Raw genomic sequence first — 17,570 nt, forward strand, 5'->3', positions numbered from 1 at the left:
CCCGGAAGTACTTCCTCTGGACCGCTTGTCAACACAACATGGCAGGATTACAGAAGGGACACAGCTGCACGTATTAGGACACATTCAAGGGGAAACGTCTGCGTGATCGTTGTATGAAAGTGTTCATCCTCCGAAGCTGGACTGTTTTCTTCTGATCAACGTGGGGTTCGTGTCGTGTGGAGACGGACTGCAGGCAGAATGATGCACAAGCTCACAAAGGCGCCACTGGCCTTGAACGGACTTGGCCGGTGTTTTATAACAGAAAAACATGTATCTGCAGTAAAAATCATCAGGCGAGGATTAGTGGTTGCACAACATGAGAGCGACTCTGGCAAGAATGAGGTTTATGATGTGATAATATCCGGGGGAGGGATGGTTGGATCTGCAATGGCATGTTCTCTAGGTGAGTGCTGCCCTCCCAACATGGTCAGACCTCATCTTAGTATGTTACTTAGCCATTAATTACATGTCTAAATCAAAATTGTAGGAATCAGTGTAGCAATACTCTCATTTGTCCATCTGTAGAGAATCACAGAAACATGTCACAAACTAATGTCTACTCAAAAAATAACAATTAGATGTTGTGCAGTGGGAAAACATGTTAGATGTCCACATTAAAAACTCATGTACACATGACAAGATATTTAAAATGCATTCTACTATTCTTACACTACCCTTATATTTGTGCTGTCATTTTTCTACCATATTTATTGTATCTCATAGGCATGGATCCCAACTTGACGGGCAAGAAGATTCTGCTACTTGAAGCTGGAAACAAGAAAGTAATGGACAAGGTCCCAAATGCCTACAGCACCAGAGTCAGCTCCATCAGTCCAGGCTCTGCCACACTCCTCAGCGGTACAGTATTAACCTATAACCTGACACACAGAATCAGCCTTATTAAATGCTTTTATGTGTGCGTTTGTATTGGAAGTCTTTAAAAAGCTGTGCGCTTGAGTTTCTTCCTTTCTCTAATAAGTTTGTCCTGCCCGACTATTAAGTGGCTTCGTCAGGGTAAGCCAGGGATCAGACACTACCCCGTCACCCGAGCTTAGCAGGGATCATATCTGACCTTGCTCCTCATGCAATGGGTCACTTGGAGTGTGTCCTGACGCTACTTTTTGTTTTAGTAATGATAAGGATAAGAGTTTTGCTACTGCCCAAACTGCAGCTAAGTACCTCTCTGCAAAATGTCAAAAGTCAGGGAAAGGGAGAGTCAGGGATTTGACACTGTAATTTCAGTTGGAGATGGACTCGTCATTTAAATTTGCCCTTTGCTCTAAATTACCACTTCAGGTCTAGAATCCATTAAAAACAGCACCACATGACCATGAGTCCAGGCTTGTGCATTTTATCCTGATTCAGCTCAGGTAGATCACACATTCCAGTGCACTAAGATCATATGTGTTGTAACAATAATCTTTTTGCAAGTGTCATTTAGTTACAGAGAGGGTATAGCGGTGTTTAACATCTCATATGAACTCCTTGACGCAGCTTCCTTGTGGTGTGAACCATTTATTGACTTTAAAGTGTTAAACCTTTTGTCAGACATTTTCTAATTTGGCATTTAAATTTCAAAATAGTGTTTTTAGTGGTGCAGTGTGAAAAAGTGAATGGGAAAAATTATTTCTGGCTGTTTTACATATGTTTAATTAAAAGAGACCTTTTCAACATTTGTTCTTCGGTATTGATAAGGACAGTGCACAATACCACAGAATGGTGACTACAGATAGAAAGAGGCATCAGAGCTAGAGGAACACTTTTTAAAAGCTGTAATCAGGTTTTAAATCTTTACCAATCTATACTAATAATAAAAAATGCTGACAATTGGATCTGCTAATTGGCGAGCCCGATAACTACTCAATCCTTACATCTGAGATAAAAATAAACACAGACCTTGAGTCGTATTTATAACATTATCAACCTCTCTCTATAAATTTCAGAAACTTTTTTTTGCAGTAACTTTGAATGATGCTTTATATTTATTTTTAAATAAATTTTAAGATTATTAGATTAGATATTGCACCCTACCATTTAGCGCACTGTAGCTGCTGCATCAGTGAGAGATCAATAAATGATTTTTAGTCTGTTCACTATAATCTCATAACTTAACAGGGTCAAGGTTACCTCTTGGTTGATTAGGCTGTTGAAAGATCATGTATTTATCATCCTTCCTTTTAGAAATATTTTAAGCAAAAAAATCCCCAAAAATGTTTTGGCTTCTAAATGTGTGAGTGTGAGTAGTTGTTAAATTGCAAAATATTTTTTCTTGTAAATACTGAGTGCAAAAAACGACAGTAGTGATGTTTTTTATACACTTAAAAAGAGCATCTCGGCTAGAAAGTTTTGTGAAATAGCATGTCCTGTGATTTCCCTGACAAAAAGTGATTTCAAACAGCTTTTGCCTTCATATTTATCACATTTAAACACATTCTGAAGCCAACATTGATGTAAATGTTTCACTTTCCTTTTGTAGATTTCACTGTCAAGATTACCAGATGTTGTTTTAAAAAAAAAACCTCTATCCTAATGTATATTACAAATTTTTCCTGATTGTTTGTCACAGTGTTACCAAAATTGTCAGACTTCACCTTGGTCACAATGTTCTCCTGCACTGCACTTTTTGTAAACACACGTATTTCATTTTTTACTTATGTTTTGACTTCCAAAGTAGAATTTGGATGATTTGTAAAGCACTCACATATAATTTTAGTAATATAATTGTCTTACAATGTGCATACAGGTATTGGAGCATGGGAGCACATCACACAGATGAGGTGCAAGCCGTATAAAAAGATGCAGGTATGTTGATTTTTAGTTAATTATTACATAAAGTTTCTTTTTTTTATCTGTTCCACACAAGGACATGATAACTAACATTGTACTGCTGTGTCAGATGTTTAGAAAAGTATCATTTCAAGATAAAAATACTGTAACTGGAGCTCGTTGTTACAGAAACTATCTCCCAAAATTCTTCTGTTACAGCTCACAGACTTTTTCCTTCATATGTCCTCCAGACTTTCTAATTTACTGGCATACTGTATGTATTTCTGTCATCCATCAATCACAGTACCATACAATTTGTGGAGAGAAAAATCTGTGACACTCAGCTCCTACTCAGTCATTCAGCTTAATGAACAAGCAACACAATACTGTATCATATAATCATGTATAGGGTATGTAATTGTTCACATTAAAATGGCAAACGGCGGTTTCATGTAACATGCATTTTGTTCATTCCTCTGTGCAATTTATGCTTTTTCAGTAGCTCTGCACGATCTGTGGCACACGAAACGCCAAAGAACACTGAGTACATTTTAAAAAAAAGGCCATCCCCCTGCATGTTCAAAGTGCTGCATCGCTCCCCGACCACGCTAGTTTTATTTATTAAAGCCATGTTTTCTATGAGGAATAAATCATTTTGGCATTTTAAAATTGGTACTCCTTACCCCCCGTCTTCTAATTATGAAGATTCATGTGAACAACGGGAAGAAGATGAAAGATTAGGAGAGTGGTTGTTTGCTGCAAAGTGAACCCGCTTTACGGCTGTGGGCGCAGGCTCGGTCCCTCTTGTAAGATGTGGTCGGTGTGTACCAAACACTCGACCGCAGGGTTTTTCTCTGGGCCTAAGATGTCATCATGCTGTGCCTTACAGTGATTATGGTAGTGTACCTCTCCCATTATACCTTCACTCTGCTACCACTGTTTTGGCTTGTTTGCTCATTGAATCTCAGTCATATACATCTCGGCCCATAGCACTGGAAAGTATGTACTGCAGGTCAACTCTAAATAGCATTCTTTCCCCGCAATAAAATCTTCTTCCACCTTAAATGTCCACTAAGCACTGAGGTTTAGATTCAAAACAGAAGGCAAACCGAGTTTTTGCCGTCGTGGCGTCATTTTTTCCCCACATTTTTCTCTATAAAGTTGCAAGGAAGTAGATTGTTTAAATCTCGCACAAAAAGCAGTCACTCATTCTACCCCAAAGCTGCATCATTTCACCCTGCATTAAACAAAACCAGAACAATTTTTGGGCTGGTCTCAGTAAATCTTTCTTCCCAACCACTTATCACAAGTTGCAAACCCACTGCCATTAGTGGTTTTCTGTGGGGTATATCCCCCTACTTTATGGCGACTTGGAAAAAACTAGTGCAGCAGCATATTACTGCAGAATGATGGGTTCTGTCACCATAGCTACAACCCGGGAAAGGATTAACCTTGTACAAACACCTCTCACCCCCTCATGTTTAGCTGAAACGCTGCTTTCAGGGTTGGAATTACAGTAGCCTAAAACTATATCTCATTGTGCCACTTTTGGTTGTGGACAAATATTGACTCACTCTGTAATGCTCACAAACATGACATTTTTTAATTTGTGTTTCCCAGAAAAATGTTTGAGAAAGGAAAAAAAAAGTCCACATCACAAAATGTCATTCGGGCCTCCACCTCACAGAGCGCCATTAATCTGAAGTCAGCCGTCCATCCAGAGCGGCGCTGGTGACCCTCATCACTCTGGGTTTCATGTATGCAGGCCGTACCAACCTCCAGCAGCCGTTAACAACTTTGATGTGTTCAGCTCAATGAAGCAGCACTGCCCAGCTATATATAGGGAGAGGGGGATGCATTTAAGGATAGACTTGTGGACCGCAGGCGTAATGAGTCTGTCATTTAGGTTTGGGATGCCTGCTCAGATGCCCTGATCACATTCGATAAGGAGAACCTGCAGGACGAGATGGCCTACATCGTGGAGAATGACATCGTTGTGGCTGCACTCACTAAACAGCTGGACGGCCTGTCTGGTAAGTGCAGCAGAAATGATAAAAACATGAAATCCCGCACGGTAGCTTTATTTCTGTTCCATCTGCCTAATGGCCTCCATGTCTGGCACCTAATGCCACCACTTTTATTCCATCCTGTCCCCAGGTTTTGTTTATATGTACTCTCTCTCTCCCTGTGTGACTGTTTTTAAAGACAAGCTCTTGGAGCCGTCCATGTTTTTCCTGCAATTTCAATCAAAACCTCACATTTTGGGAAGCTCAGCGCCCCAGCACCCTCCGAGGACACGTGAAATGGTCCAGTGACCTATTTAAAGCTGCCATGTGCTCCCTGGGCTTTGCCACCTTTTAAGACACTAAATCGCTGACAGTGTATTGCTGTTGACATTAGACCAACTTTTGTGAGGTTCACAAATAAAACTGGGCTCTGCTATGTGCCTGACAGTTAAAGTGGCATATTTATAAACAGTTTTCAACATTTTGCGCCAAACAACGGATGTGTGGTTACTGCACGTTTTTGCCTCATGTGCCTCCCATTTGTCCGCCTCTCTCTCTCCCTCTCATTTTAGCCGTGGTGTTGTTATGCTCGAGATGCACTACATGAAAAGTGTGCTCGTCGCCAGCTGCTTTCAGTGTAACCCTGCTCTCCAATCACTGCAAACCCACATTTGACATTGCAAGCACCAGTAGCCGTTCTGTGGATGGGTCCCAGTCCAAGTCAGCATGAGCCAGCACAGCTCAGGGTGCTTTCGTGTTTGGGATGTCCAGCTGCTGATTTCTTAAGAAGAGGGGCAGCTTTAGTGCAAAATCTAACAAGCTGGCGGCACGTGCAAAGTGTGGAGTGGTGTGCTTGTAGATAAACGCTATTAGTCAGTGCAGTGCGGCAGGCCAAGACCATTAAGAAGATTGTCGAATGTGAACTTTGGCAGCTAGCATGTGCCAGCGAGGAAAACCAGTGGTGTTTTATGAGGTGGTTTATAGATCTTCCACTGCTTTGGCTGCAGGCAAACCATCCTTTCGTTTTTTTAAGGGGAAAAGTAGCAAAGCACTGATTTACTGAGATGACACATTCACAGGACCCAGATTGATTTCTTTGTTGTGAGAAAGTCACACGAGCTGCTGCTTTGATTTTTTTTCTTTCCTGCCGTTTTTGGGGGTTTTTTGTACAGTAGTGATTGAGTTATGATCTTGTTGTTTGCCAGATAATGTGCAAGTTAAGTACAGGTCCAAGGTGGTGAAGTACACATGGCCCATGCCCCACCAGGCTGCAGACTCCATCCCATGGGTGCAGGTCACGTTGGCCAACGGGGAGACTCTTCAGACCAAGCTGCTGGTCAGTTTATTTCTGCCACACAAACTGTCCTTTTGTCCTTTTTGCTTTTTTACCGTTTTCTGTCTTTTTGTCAGATTGGTGCCGACGGACCGAACTCGATGGTGAGGCAGAAATTAGGGATACCGACAGTCAAGTGGAATTATGACCAATCTGCTGTGGTGGCTGTTCTGCACCTATCAGAGGTAAGCATTTATCACACCATGTAATTCCTCTTACTTTATTATGGTGTTTATAATTTGCAGACTTACATATTTAAGCAAACCTTATTGCAGGTTACCGAGTGAATTTACTCAGTGTTTTTACTATGATAGCAATTTTAACGCCACGTGTGTCACCATGCAGAGGATAAACCCACCCAGAAGCACCTTTTAAGACCTAGTTTTTCTGTTTAGTGTGTGTATGTAATCGAAATATAGTTACACAGTGCAATACCACAGAATTTAAGTGTGTTTAATTCAGTTCATTTCACGTGTCGGACAGCCCACGGAGAACAATGTCGCATGGCAGAGGTTTCTCCCAACAGGACCCATTGCAATGTTACCGGTAATATAACTGTGTAATGTGCAGTGGCAGTATTTTCAAGCAAAAATATCCATTTGTAAAAGAAATAAGTGGTGAAGCTTTAAAGTCCACGTTCTGTGCACTGCAGCTGTCGGACACAGAGAGCTCCCTGGTGTGGTCAACCAGCCATCGGCTCGCAGAGGAGCTGCTGGAGCTGGATGAGGAGAGCTTTGTTGACGCAATCAACTCTGCCTTCGTAAGTGTCACTGTAACCATAACAGCTGATCTTGTATGTATAGTCAGATTCCACATCTGTCAGTAAGATGTTGCATCAGCTCTATATTTGTGTGCTGCATGTGGCAGGGGACTCCATGGTCTGAGTCATATGTTGAGCTGTTTTGAGTGCCTCACGCAAACAATGCAGTCAGTGTTTAACCCAAACTATACACAATACTAATATTTCACTTCAGGAATGATATACCTATCTATTTTTTTATGTTTGGAGAAACTCCTTTTTCCCAAGCTGGCTATTTTTACTGGGCCTGCTGATGGATGGGGTCACCACGGTTGAGTCACGTTTGGTTTCAGGCCTGGTTTGCTAATTAAACCTGTGGTCTCCCAGTGTCGACCATTACTGCATGGAATGTTTTTCAAACAGAGCTAATTCAACTGCATAGCCTGGCCGGCATCTTCTTTTAATTAAGCCAGCTCTCAAGGCCCTGCCAAACCAGTTAGTTAGGGAGGGGAAAAAAGGCACTTTCGCTGGCCTGGAGTTCAGCTTTGCTCCTGTGTCAGCTAATTTCTTTGTCCACTCAAAGGGATAATGTCTGTTTTCTCTCTCTTCTGACCAGTTCTCATTCTCTGTGAATGTGTCTTTGTCTTCTTGCATGTCTGTGCTCTCGCTGACAGTGGAATAATGAGAACCAGTCGGAGCTAATTGAGACGGCTGGCTCGATGTTCCGCGGCGCCCTCTCAGCCATCATGCCGTCTGCAGGTTCACCTCGACAGCTTCCTCCAAGTGTGGCAGGGATCGGCCCAAAGACCCGGGTCATGTTCCCTCTGGGTATGGGTCATGCTTCAGAGTACATCAGGCACAGAGTGGCACTCATTGGGTAAGATGATAATACTAGAGAAGCAGTGGTCCCCATGTAAAAGATTAGATTTGAAAAATCCTCAATTGATCAAGAAGGCTTTTGAATCTCCTGCTTCACATGTAAAGAAATGACACTTTGACCTCGTGTTATGCATGAAACAGCATACCCTGTACTGAACGTATTTATTTGGATAGTGGACAATATGTTTGTCTTTGCAGGGATGCGGCCCACCGTGTCCATCCTCTGGCCGGTCAGGGAGCCAACCTGGGATTTGGGGATGTGGCTTGCCTCACGCAGCTCCTGAGCCAGGCGGCCTTTAACGGGAAGGACCTGGGTCAGTGAGAACTTTAAACAGACACGAGCGCTGCCACCATAGCACAGTGGTTTCCCCTAAGCTCTTTTCCATTGCCCCAGCTCAGAACGCACGCTGTTGATCCGAGCTATATAAAGCCTCAGCTTTTCCGGCAGCATTTATTTGATGTTTTTCTGTCCATTCTTCCAGGAACTGTATATAAGTTGCTTTTCATACGAGAATGAAAATCCTGTTATGAGATGAAGTGTTTGTTTTTTACTCTGTTAAATGTTCTGAAGTTAATATAGCACCAGTCCACTGACTTAATGTAGAAAACAGGCATACAGGCCCGAATCGTATTCACACTTATTAACCCCCACTTTTTGCTTGTGTGCACAGGAGCGATACAGCACCTGTTAGAATACGAAACTGAGCGTCAGCGACACAATCTGCCCATGATGGCCGCCATCGACCTCATGAAGCGGCTTTACTCCACCAACGCTGCTCCTGTGGTTCTCCTACGCACCTTCGGTCTGCAGGCCACCAACATGCTCCCAGCGCTAAAAGTAAGCTTCCTGTCTCCTACAGCAGCAGCACATCTCAGCGAACCTGACCGTCGCTCAGATAACATCAGCCACCTGTCAGACCTAAGCTCCACCCTCCACCCTCTTTTCTGATTACACGGAGCTTTACTTTTAGCGGTGTCTGTAATTTTCAGGGTTCTGAGCCTACTACTATGGCATCTAAGTTTAGCCCCAAATTTAGTGTTACCAAAAGTGTGTGGGTGGGGTGCATGGCTGGCCCTGGGGCAGCGGACAGTGGTGTTGGCTTGTGTTTTCACACTCCTTTTATTACCGACCACTCATGTGAAATGGCTTTATTCCCTACTAAGTGATTCAGACCAACACAACTGTAACGGGTTGTAAAGACATTTCACTGTGGAGGCACAAAGTTAAAAGAGACATTTTTTCCAAATTAAATGCTGTGAGTTCACTGGTTTACAGGTTTGCACCGCCACTCACTTATAAGAGGCTTTTAAGCGTGATTCAGAGGTTACAGAGTTTTTAAGTTGGCGTTTCTTTTCACTTTGCAGGAGCAGATCATGGCGTTTGCAAGCAAGTGATGTATCAGTCATGCAGTGGATCTCCAATGACACTGAGCTTTAAAGCTTGTAAAAATGTGAATGTGAAAAATAATGATAAAGATTTATTTTCCTCTCTACTCTTATGCTCATTTATTTGTCTGTGAAGATTTGGTGTTGATCGAACAAATATCAAATGCACACAAATCACATTTTTTATGTTTTATTAAAACATACATGTATAGTATACACTTATGTCACTGGATTTAAGAAAAACAATTTACATGTTGTCAGGCACCAGGTTATTTGTACTGATGAACACAGAGGCATTTTTCAGCGATTGTGCAGCATAAAGTTTTTGTAATATAAAAGCAACCTGTCAAATAGTTTCACTAAGTTTACATTATATATATATACAGCAGTAGTTATTGATTATGTCAAATACTGAAGAGACAGCATAGGCACGGCTTAGAGAGCAGTTACACAAAGAGTTCAAAAGTTAATATTGGATGAGGATAATTAAAATACTCTACTCTTAGATAAACTTTCAGTTATTTAAATATTTGTACAGTTCACAAGAAAAATCACAAACAGAATTCAATATGACTAATGTTTCTGAACAACAAATGAAGGAGAAAATGATTTCAAAAAGCAATTTTACATAATTTGTGTTTACATTTTTTTCTGTATTTAATGGCTGTAGATTATGTTGTTGGATGCACTGTCTCCCCTTGATGAGTGGTTTTTCTGTCACTGGTCTAAAATACAGTTCAGACCAAAGGCCCCTGCAATTTAGCCACGCTTGAGAAGGTCTTTCCCACTCTAGACAAAACAAACGATAATGGCTGCACTTTAAAAATACGGGCAATAACCTCATACATGTAACAGCTATACATCACTGTGTGAGAGGCATCTCTCCACAGCGCTCTCTTCACCCCCCTGAGTCATGGTGAATCCAACATTAATGATGATTATTATGTACAACTCTGTAGATGACATCAAAGCAACTGATCATGTAGCTACAATATCTGCAGTTAAAGTGTTACGTGCAATGTTGAGGAAAAGAAGCTGTAAGGTTGTCAACTACTCTGTTTCCGATGAAGTCTAACTCGTCTAATGCTAGGAGCGAATTAACTAGGGTCCTGTAAAATAATTTACTGCTAGAATAAAAAGAAAGTGGATTTACAAGCATCTAGACAGACAACTATGGTTGCAATTCCAGCAACTCGTCACTAAATTTATTCCACTGTAGAGCACAGTGCAAGCCAGGACCACAGTAAGCACCAAATACCATGACTGGTTGTGTCGCTTCGTAACTACCCTCTACACACTTTCCAGGTAGGTGAGGAAGACATTTCAGATCAGACACCCATAAGGAATTAAAAAATGTAAACGCTTTACAAAAATAAAGTCAGCCCACCAGTTATGAGCTCAACATACAGTAGAAATAGCTGGCCTTATAAAAATATAGTGATTTCTTTTTCTTTTTCAACAGTTCTCGAAGTGTTCGCAGGGTGCTGAGGTTGAGGAGGAGATGAGGGGTGTAGTGGGGGAGGAAGCATGGTGGGACCAGGTGTGTCTGTGAGGGGACGGGCTGGTGGAGGGTGGATGGAGGAGGGGAAGCCCCACAGTGACAGACTGTCCCTCTCAGTGCCAGCTGCAGCGACGTGGAGCTGTCCTTAGTGGATGTTGAGGTTTCTGAAGTAGTCAAAGGTCGCCCCCAGGGCCCAACTTGTCTCCACATTGTTCACCTTCTTGGCTAGCTGTTGGATGAATGTGAGGAAATGCAGCTGTTTAGTCCTGTCATACTGTTCTGGTAGAAAATGAATGTTTTGTCATGCAGCTTTTCATATCTCAACTCCCACATGCAGTGCCCACAGTAACCTGGCTCTGATTCTCTTACCTGCAGCACAGTGTTGTCCTTGAATCCAAAGCCCTCTTTTAGCAGGCAAGTGATATATGTCATATCCATGCAGAGGAAGGGGCTGATAGCACGGTATTTGGTCATTTTGTTGCACACTGCAAAACACAAAAGAGTTTTAGACATGACGTTAACACAAGATTCGCAAATTCAAATAATTTGCATTCTATAATTCCACATAATAGTGAAACAGCTGCTTTTCTAGCCCCTGAGCCACATGATTACAAGATGACCTTTCTGTTTTGTTTGGCTGAATAATCAGGGAGGTGCGAGGAGCAGGACTGAAGGTCAGCGCAAGGGTGCGTGTGGGTGGCGTTGTTAAACAGTCTGTGTGTGTGTTTCAGGATGTGTCAGCGCCCAGGTGGTGTGTGGCTGTCAGGTGCCCTCCTGCCTGGGCCAGACAGACACCTTCAGCTCAGCTGCCAGCCCAGCTTGAGTTAGACTTGTTCCTCGAGACCATGTGACAGTGTTCTCACAGCACAAACAGCCTTACATAACACACCAACTCAATCCTACTTGCTATAAATGTGGTTCATCACAACTGTCCCAAACTTCAGCTGATAAGCATAGTGTGTATTGGTTAAACATACTAAGACGTTTAAGTGGGATGTGAATGCACTGTGTGTTTACTCTGACGCATTTTAGCAAATAATCAGTTACATTTCGCTGCTGTGAAGAATTCTTTTTTGTCAGGATAAGCTGTGCCAGTTTGGTGCAATTATTGGGGAAAAACTACACTTTTGCTGTTTAGAGTAGAACTGGTTTGAATGAACTTACAGTGGTCAGAAGACTGATATATATATATATATATATATATATATATATATATATATATATATATATATATAAAAATAAAACTTGTAAGATTGTTGGGTTCCCACACAAGTTTATTCAACCCTAGAGAGGATAGTATGTAACTTTTACCTTCTTTGGCTCTCTTCTTGAAGTCCCTGACTTCAACCGCACCACCTCGACTGCTATCTGTGCAGGAAGACAAACATGCAATTTGAATACCTAGTTTGTGCAAAAGATGATAATTAGCATAAAAGATAATGGTACTGGAAGGTGACTCGCTGGTCTGGGTCCACTCACCGATGAGGCCAGACTCCACAGCTCTGTCAAAGTAGTAGGAGAAAGCATAGAAGATACTGCTGCCTTTCACTTCATACGGCTGGTGAACAATTCCTTTGATGACCTTCATGACCTCGTAGTAGCACAGCTTATAGCCTGCATATCCTGGAGTAAGAAAAAGTTGACATTGTAAGGTTTTTTTTGAAGAATAATTTAACTAAATATTGAAAAATGTGGAGCAAACAGTGAGTTAAAGCTGCATGGAGCCAACAACGGATGGAATGCAATTAGGAGAGCTTGGAGCCTCGCTCTGAGGTCAGCCAGCGGTTGAAGCTGGGGGCTCACCAGATAATATACAAGGGAAGCCCCAGAAGGACAAGTTTCCCACAGCCCCACGGGTATGGTTGGCTCTGTTGTACCGGCAAAACCATGTGCTGACAAGAGTGGCAGTTAGCACAGCCCTGTTGTGCTGTCTATTTTTACCACATAATTGTGCGCGGGCCAGATCAAGCTGCTCGTTACACAAAAAAATAACAACTCAGGGACAAGCCCAGCATCTTTTGGCTACTTGACTGTGGTATGGGAGTGACTGCCTTATTTGTGAAGTTAACTGACAGTTTTCTTTTCGTTTAAATACAAGGTTGACTGCAGTATAATTGTTCGAGGGGGAAGACAGAGAGAGAGAGAGGATGACAAAACATGCGTTTGGCGCCAAGGTTAAAGGAACTTCAGCCGACGAATGTTCTCGTGTGAGACTGTATTGTACTGTACTCTATTGTGTTCCAGAGTTGACAAAGGAATGTATGGATTGTTGGATCCAAGTCACAGGGAAGGCAATCAAAACCTCAGAGTGCTTTTATCTTACCGTCTGGAATACCGCTAACTTTATAGGTGGTTCCTCCAAAAGTCACATCTTCCCTGAACTTTTTTGGGAGGCAGGAACTAGTGAAGATTTTCCAATCCAGGCCTGGGAAAACAAAAACAACAAACAGTTTGCCAACTTCCAATGAATACATTTATCAAAGAAGGACACAGTATTCAAATAGAAATGTGTTCAAAAGGTAAGAATTCCTCTACCATCAGCTCCTAGTGCTCCAAGAGTCGCCAGACGAGCCGCGTACAGTCCATTACCAAGGTAGCTATATGATGGTGACATATGATTATAGTCAGTTTTTTGACAGATATGTATGTTGTACTCTACATAATACTAACATCTAAGTTTTAATGAGCAAAATCACATCTCAAGAAATGACACTAGTATTCTGGCTCTCTGTTATTTACCTGTGTGTGTAGAGCTGGTATGTGTGGTTGAACATGTTGAATCTGGCGATGTAAGTTGGTGGAGCAGACTGAACAGTTTTCTGTTGGATTAATGACAAATGTTTAGTGGCATGTTCTTCATTTAAAACAAATCACTTATTGACCATATCAAGTATTTAATTTACCCTTGACTTTGGAAGGAATGTGATCTGTGTAGATCCTCCACCCAGATCCAGGATGCCTACTGTCCTCCTGGTGTTGGAGTACAAGTGACCTACAGGAAACAAGCAGAAACCGGATGAAGAATATTATCCATCATCAGGACAGAAAACAGACCATAGAGTGTGGATTTATCACCAATTTTAGTTTGAAATGATTTATTTTAATCCTCCTAGTACTAGAAAGACATGTACTCATAGATAATAGCTGTGAGGGAAAGCACCTTTTTGGTCAGAGGTTTAAGGCTGTTGCTTAACATTCATTTCATGTATCCTGGCTGAGTCAGAAATGTGAGGAAATATTGCTTGTTTTTGCAACCTGTTTGGGGCCAGTGATTCAAACTCATAACCTCAGAAAGGAGACAAGAGTCTTTCGCTGCCGGGCTTCTGTGTACACTGGAGCCCCAGATATGAGTCTCCTGACCACTAACACCACCATAGCAAAACACAAGCAATGTCTTACCTGTAAGGAAGTTCACTGTAACCCAGGCGAGGACTCCTAAAACAGGCACATGGGTGAAAATGGAAGCATTAGTCAAACCCCGAGAAGCGATTACAATTAAATTTTCCCATTTAAAAATGTTGAAGTGCTCAGAATAAACTGAATATGACTTTTAGTCCAGCTCTCCTTCATTAGGCTGACATTAAAATAGCAGCGTTGATTTAGCTTGTAGGTTTGCAGACCAGCCCAGGTAATTACAGTTGTCTCAGATGTGAAGTTATTGCACTCATAAAGTGAGGATAACAAATAGCACACGCTCTGTGATGAAACATAACATAGTGAGGGTGTCTTAATGAGTGATGTGGAGGCTCACGCTAAATTAAAGGGCGTGGGGCGGCTCAAACTCACACTGGTGTATTTATTTGTCTCTGTGAGTTGGTGGTAACAGTACTCTTATAAAAAGAATTATGAGGGCAGCATTGTTTGATACATCATTAGCGCATGAGGCTGTTAAAGCACCTGGTCAGACGATACCTCAGTCAAAAAACACTAAAATCCTAATTTTAAAGCCAATTAAAAGCATATGTTTTGCATACTTAATATAGAACAAAAGGCAACCGTGCAATTAAAGATAACTCACCTTCATTTGCTCCATTCATGATAGAAACACTGTTGTTTGGCACAAAGAAAGGGGACTCATCAAATACATCTCGTACCTGTGGAATAGATTCAGAACTATGTCAACATTTACCGAAAATGTGTTAAACAGTGCAATTATACTAAACTACATCCTGCAATACTTCACTGTTATTATGATTCAGTGTATTCAGGCAACAGCAGACAAACTGTGCTGAGTTCTAGAGTGACAGATAACTAAACCACAAGCATGGCTGGAACAGTAGCCTGAATAATACTTAAAATGACAAATATGGTTACTCCACACAACCCCACAACAGCTGTTCTTTGCAACATGATAGCCACCAAATGGGCAGACGTGCTGCCTTTTTTTCCAGTGACACTTGTAAGCACTTAGTGGTTTCGCATCCCGTTCCTTGGCGGGGCGGGTGGTGTTTGTGCCAAACTGTCTGAGGGCAGAGAGAAAACGTGCCTCACCTCCTTCAGAAGAGCACTGGCCTTGTCTTCAGGCAGCAGACGAAGACCCGCCGTGGCCTTCAGGACCACCGGGGTCCTCCTCCACTCATCCTCTGGCACCGTCTTCTTGGCGATCCTCAGCAACTGGCGGATGGTGTTGCCGCCCTGCAGAAGAGTTGGCGGCAGAATGAGCATTAGTGGCCAATCAGAGAGCAAAAAGACATGTTTTAGCTCTAATTTTCTTCACAGATCAGTCTTTAAAAATATGTCAATTATAGCAGACAAGAGTGGGCAGCAGTGACAGCATCAGCAACATTTCTGTGGGCAGCATTTCAGTAATTACATAGTGTTTACATCACATGAACCCAACCCAACGAAAATCCCGGTGGTTTGGCGGTTTGCAGACAGTGAACAACTCCCTAATACACCTGATAATTAATGATAAGGGTAAACAGAAATACATACCTCTTCAGGGTTGTCCTTGTAGGCAGACAGTCCGGGTTTCACTGCATGGTACATTTCATTGTCCAGAACAGGCAGCTCAACTAAAAAAAAGAAAGTGATGAGATCATTAAACCAGGCAACCAACGGTGTGTGACATTCTGTGTTAAAACAGATGTGTAATTGCACTGCCTTTATTTTTACTACTCAGGATTTTCGCTTCACCTACATTCACAGTCAGCTTTTAAAGGTCTGCTTCCTACACAGTTGACTCAGACAGGCAAATTAAAAGTGCACCTCAGCTACTTTTAGAAGCTGCATTGCCTTTGCACTCTGCATGTCCTTACACCACACAGTGAATGACCTAAGAGCAAACAGAGTGGGAGCCAGCAGCAGCAACAGCAGCAACAGCAGCAGCAGCAGCAGCAGCTGCAGCATGTGCAAACCTCACTACTGCTTTACAGAGAGACAGAGAGGGAGAGACGGAGGGAGGCTTACCGGGATCCTTCTGGATGAACTTGTAGATGTGGATCCTGGTGCCCGTGCTCCCTGCGTCAAACATGATCCCATAGAAAACACGACTCATGTTGGGTGAGGGGGCTTCAGGTGCGGGCTGGTGCACGGCAGGAGGGTGGTAGGATTCGGGTGCGGGATGCACCACCTCGGGCACCGGGTGGAAAGCCTCCGGTATGGGGGGGATGACCTCGGGCGCCGGGTGGAAGACCTCGGGGATCTGGGGGTAGGTCGGCTCGCCGGGCTGGACGACTTCAGGCACCGGGTTGGAGACCTCGGGGAGGAGGTTTTCCGTGTTGGCGGAGTGCTCCCGGTAGCGGTAGAAGTGGGGGACGTAGCGGTGGTGCCGGTAGTAAGTCGCCTCTGCGAGGAGGCTCCCGGCCAGGAACCACACGTACAGAGAGAGGAGCAGGCTCGGCGTGGCCATTGTTTTCACAGCCGGAGACAGAGGAGGCAGCTGGAGCGGAGAGGAGCCCGGTGGATGCTGGAGAGCAAAAAAAAAAAAGAAGGCTGAGGGGGGCCCTTGAAGAGAGAGCAGTGGAGATGGAGAGACGCAGAGTGGATGCGATGCACACTCAGGACTGTCCGGTCATCTGTTTACAGTATATAAAGACATAAGGGCTTGGCATGGGGCCACACCGGGAGCAGCCATCCACCAATCCTGTGGAGGTCCATCCCAGCTCCATCAGGAGTCCCCCCTCCTGTGAGCTGAGCTGGAGAGTGACTACCTGCCTCCTAACAGCATTTCCTTTTTTCTTTTTCTTTTCTTTTTTTTTTTATGAGGAGGATTATTTTTGGCTCTGTTTTTCCCCTCCTCATCTTTACTGGTTATTCTGGAGCCAAAAAATCCCCTTAGGAAAGGAGAAAGGGGTTTATAAAGGAGTCAAAATGAATGGCTCACACTGAAAAAACTTTAAAGAAATGGTCTTAAAATACGTTTTATGGGTGTATTTAAAACCCATTTTCTCAGAAATTCTTTGGACTTCGTAAGTTGCTACTGCCTAAATTAGGGGTGATGTAAGTTGCTATTTGGCTGTTATAAAGGCCCATGTGTAGAGTTTCTACATTATTTAGTGCAGGTTGTGAAAGTTAAATAGTAAAGTTTTTTCAGGTTTGCATTCATTTTGGGTTAAAATTTTACCATGTAAGTACTGGTAGGTTTTGCTTTGCTTAAAATACATCAGTGTTTTTTGTGGATGACAATGCATTATTCTAAAATAAATACTTTTATTTCAGATTGAAGATAGACTGAATTGTTTTATTACGCCAACGACTACCTTTACTAAATCATGTTCGGTAGTTTGAATTATGCATGAATAAAAAGAAATTCTTCACCCCTCTCTTCATGATCGTGCAATAATCACCACATTAAATCCACTGCAGCTGTTTCACCAACCTTAAAAAATGCAAATGTGACCTGCACTCCAGCTGGCATAAAAGTTTAAAGAATGTTAGCAATCATCTCACTCCCACTCATCCCTGTGTAAACCACAGGCTTTCCAAGGGAAAAATATTTGAGCTGCAAGGCACGTTTCA

The 17,570-nt window shown here is 42.7% G+C and overlaps 2 protein-coding genes across 2 annotated transcripts; one reads left to right on the forward strand and one right to left on the reverse strand.

Moving 5' to 3' along the window:
• Window positions 1-9: 9 nt before the first annotated feature.
• coq6 (coenzyme Q6 monooxygenase) lies at window positions 10-9,216 on the forward strand. Its single transcript, XM_023292114.3, has 12 exons — window positions 10-403; window positions 724-858; window positions 2,744-2,802; window positions 4,673-4,799; window positions 5,978-6,108; window positions 6,183-6,290; window positions 6,589-6,651; window positions 6,758-6,865; window positions 7,519-7,721; window positions 7,922-8,037; window positions 8,395-8,561; window positions 9,089-9,216. Exons 1-12 carry the CDS (start codon window positions 199-201, stop codon window positions 9,116-9,118), a joined length of 1,452 nt encoding a protein of 483 aa, XP_023147882.1. The 5' UTR covers window positions 10-198; the 3' UTR covers window positions 9,119-9,216.
• A 67-nt stretch (window positions 9,217-9,283) lies between these two features.
• entpd5a (ectonucleoside triphosphate diphosphohydrolase 5a) lies at window positions 9,284-16,626 on the reverse strand. Its single transcript, XM_035958082.2, has 13 exons — window positions 16,020-16,626; window positions 15,546-15,625; window positions 15,102-15,245; window positions 14,629-14,704; window positions 14,010-14,045; window positions 13,514-13,602; window positions 13,350-13,429; window positions 13,146-13,207; window positions 12,934-13,035; window positions 12,090-12,233; window positions 11,922-11,978; window positions 10,980-11,095; window positions 9,284-10,839 (listed from the first exon to the last, which is right to left on the reverse strand). The coding sequence occupies exons 1-13, from the start codon at window positions 16,459-16,461 to the stop codon at window positions 10,756-10,758; spliced, it is 1,512 nt and encodes a 503-aa protein (XP_035813975.1). The 5' UTR covers window positions 16,462-16,626; the 3' UTR covers window positions 9,284-10,755.
• Window positions 16,627-17,570: the final 944 nt, after the last annotated feature.

This window comes from Amphiprion ocellaris, chromosome 20 (assembly GCF_022539595.1).
Source record: "Amphiprion ocellaris isolate individual 3 ecotype Okinawa chromosome 20, ASM2253959v1, whole genome shotgun sequence".
NCBI lineage: Eukaryota > Metazoa > Chordata > Actinopteri > Pomacentridae > Amphiprion > Amphiprion ocellaris.

What these genes read in the sequence shown, in the direction of transcription:
- coq6 (XM_023292114.3), top strand. Translation starts at nt 199, where the DNA reads ATGATGCACAAGCTCACAAAGGCGCCACTGGCCTTGAACGGACTTGGC. An exon ending in TGCAATGGCATGTTCTCTAG is followed by an intron (nt 404 to 723) that starts GTGAGTGCTGCC and finishes TGTATCTCATAG; the next exon opens with GCATGGATCCCAACTTGACG. An exon ending in ACATGCTCCCAGCGCTAAAA is followed by an intron (nt 8,562 to 9,088) that starts GTAAGCTTCCTG and finishes TTCACTTTGCAG; the next exon opens with GAGCAGATCATGGCGTTTGC.
- entpd5a (XM_035958082.2), bottom strand. Translation starts at nt 16,461, where the DNA reads ATGGCCACGCCGAGCCTGCTCCTCTCTCTGTACGTGTGGTTCCTGGCC. An exon ending in GTTCATCCAGAAGGATCCCG is followed by an intron (nt 15,626 to 16,019) that starts GTAAGCCTCCCT and finishes TCTTTTTTTTAG; the next exon opens with TTGAGCTGCCTGTTCTGGAC. An exon ending in AGGACAACACTGTGCTGCAG is followed by an intron (nt 10,840 to 10,979) that starts GTAAGAGAATCA and finishes TTCATCCAACAG; the next exon opens with CTAGCCAAGAAGGTGAACAA.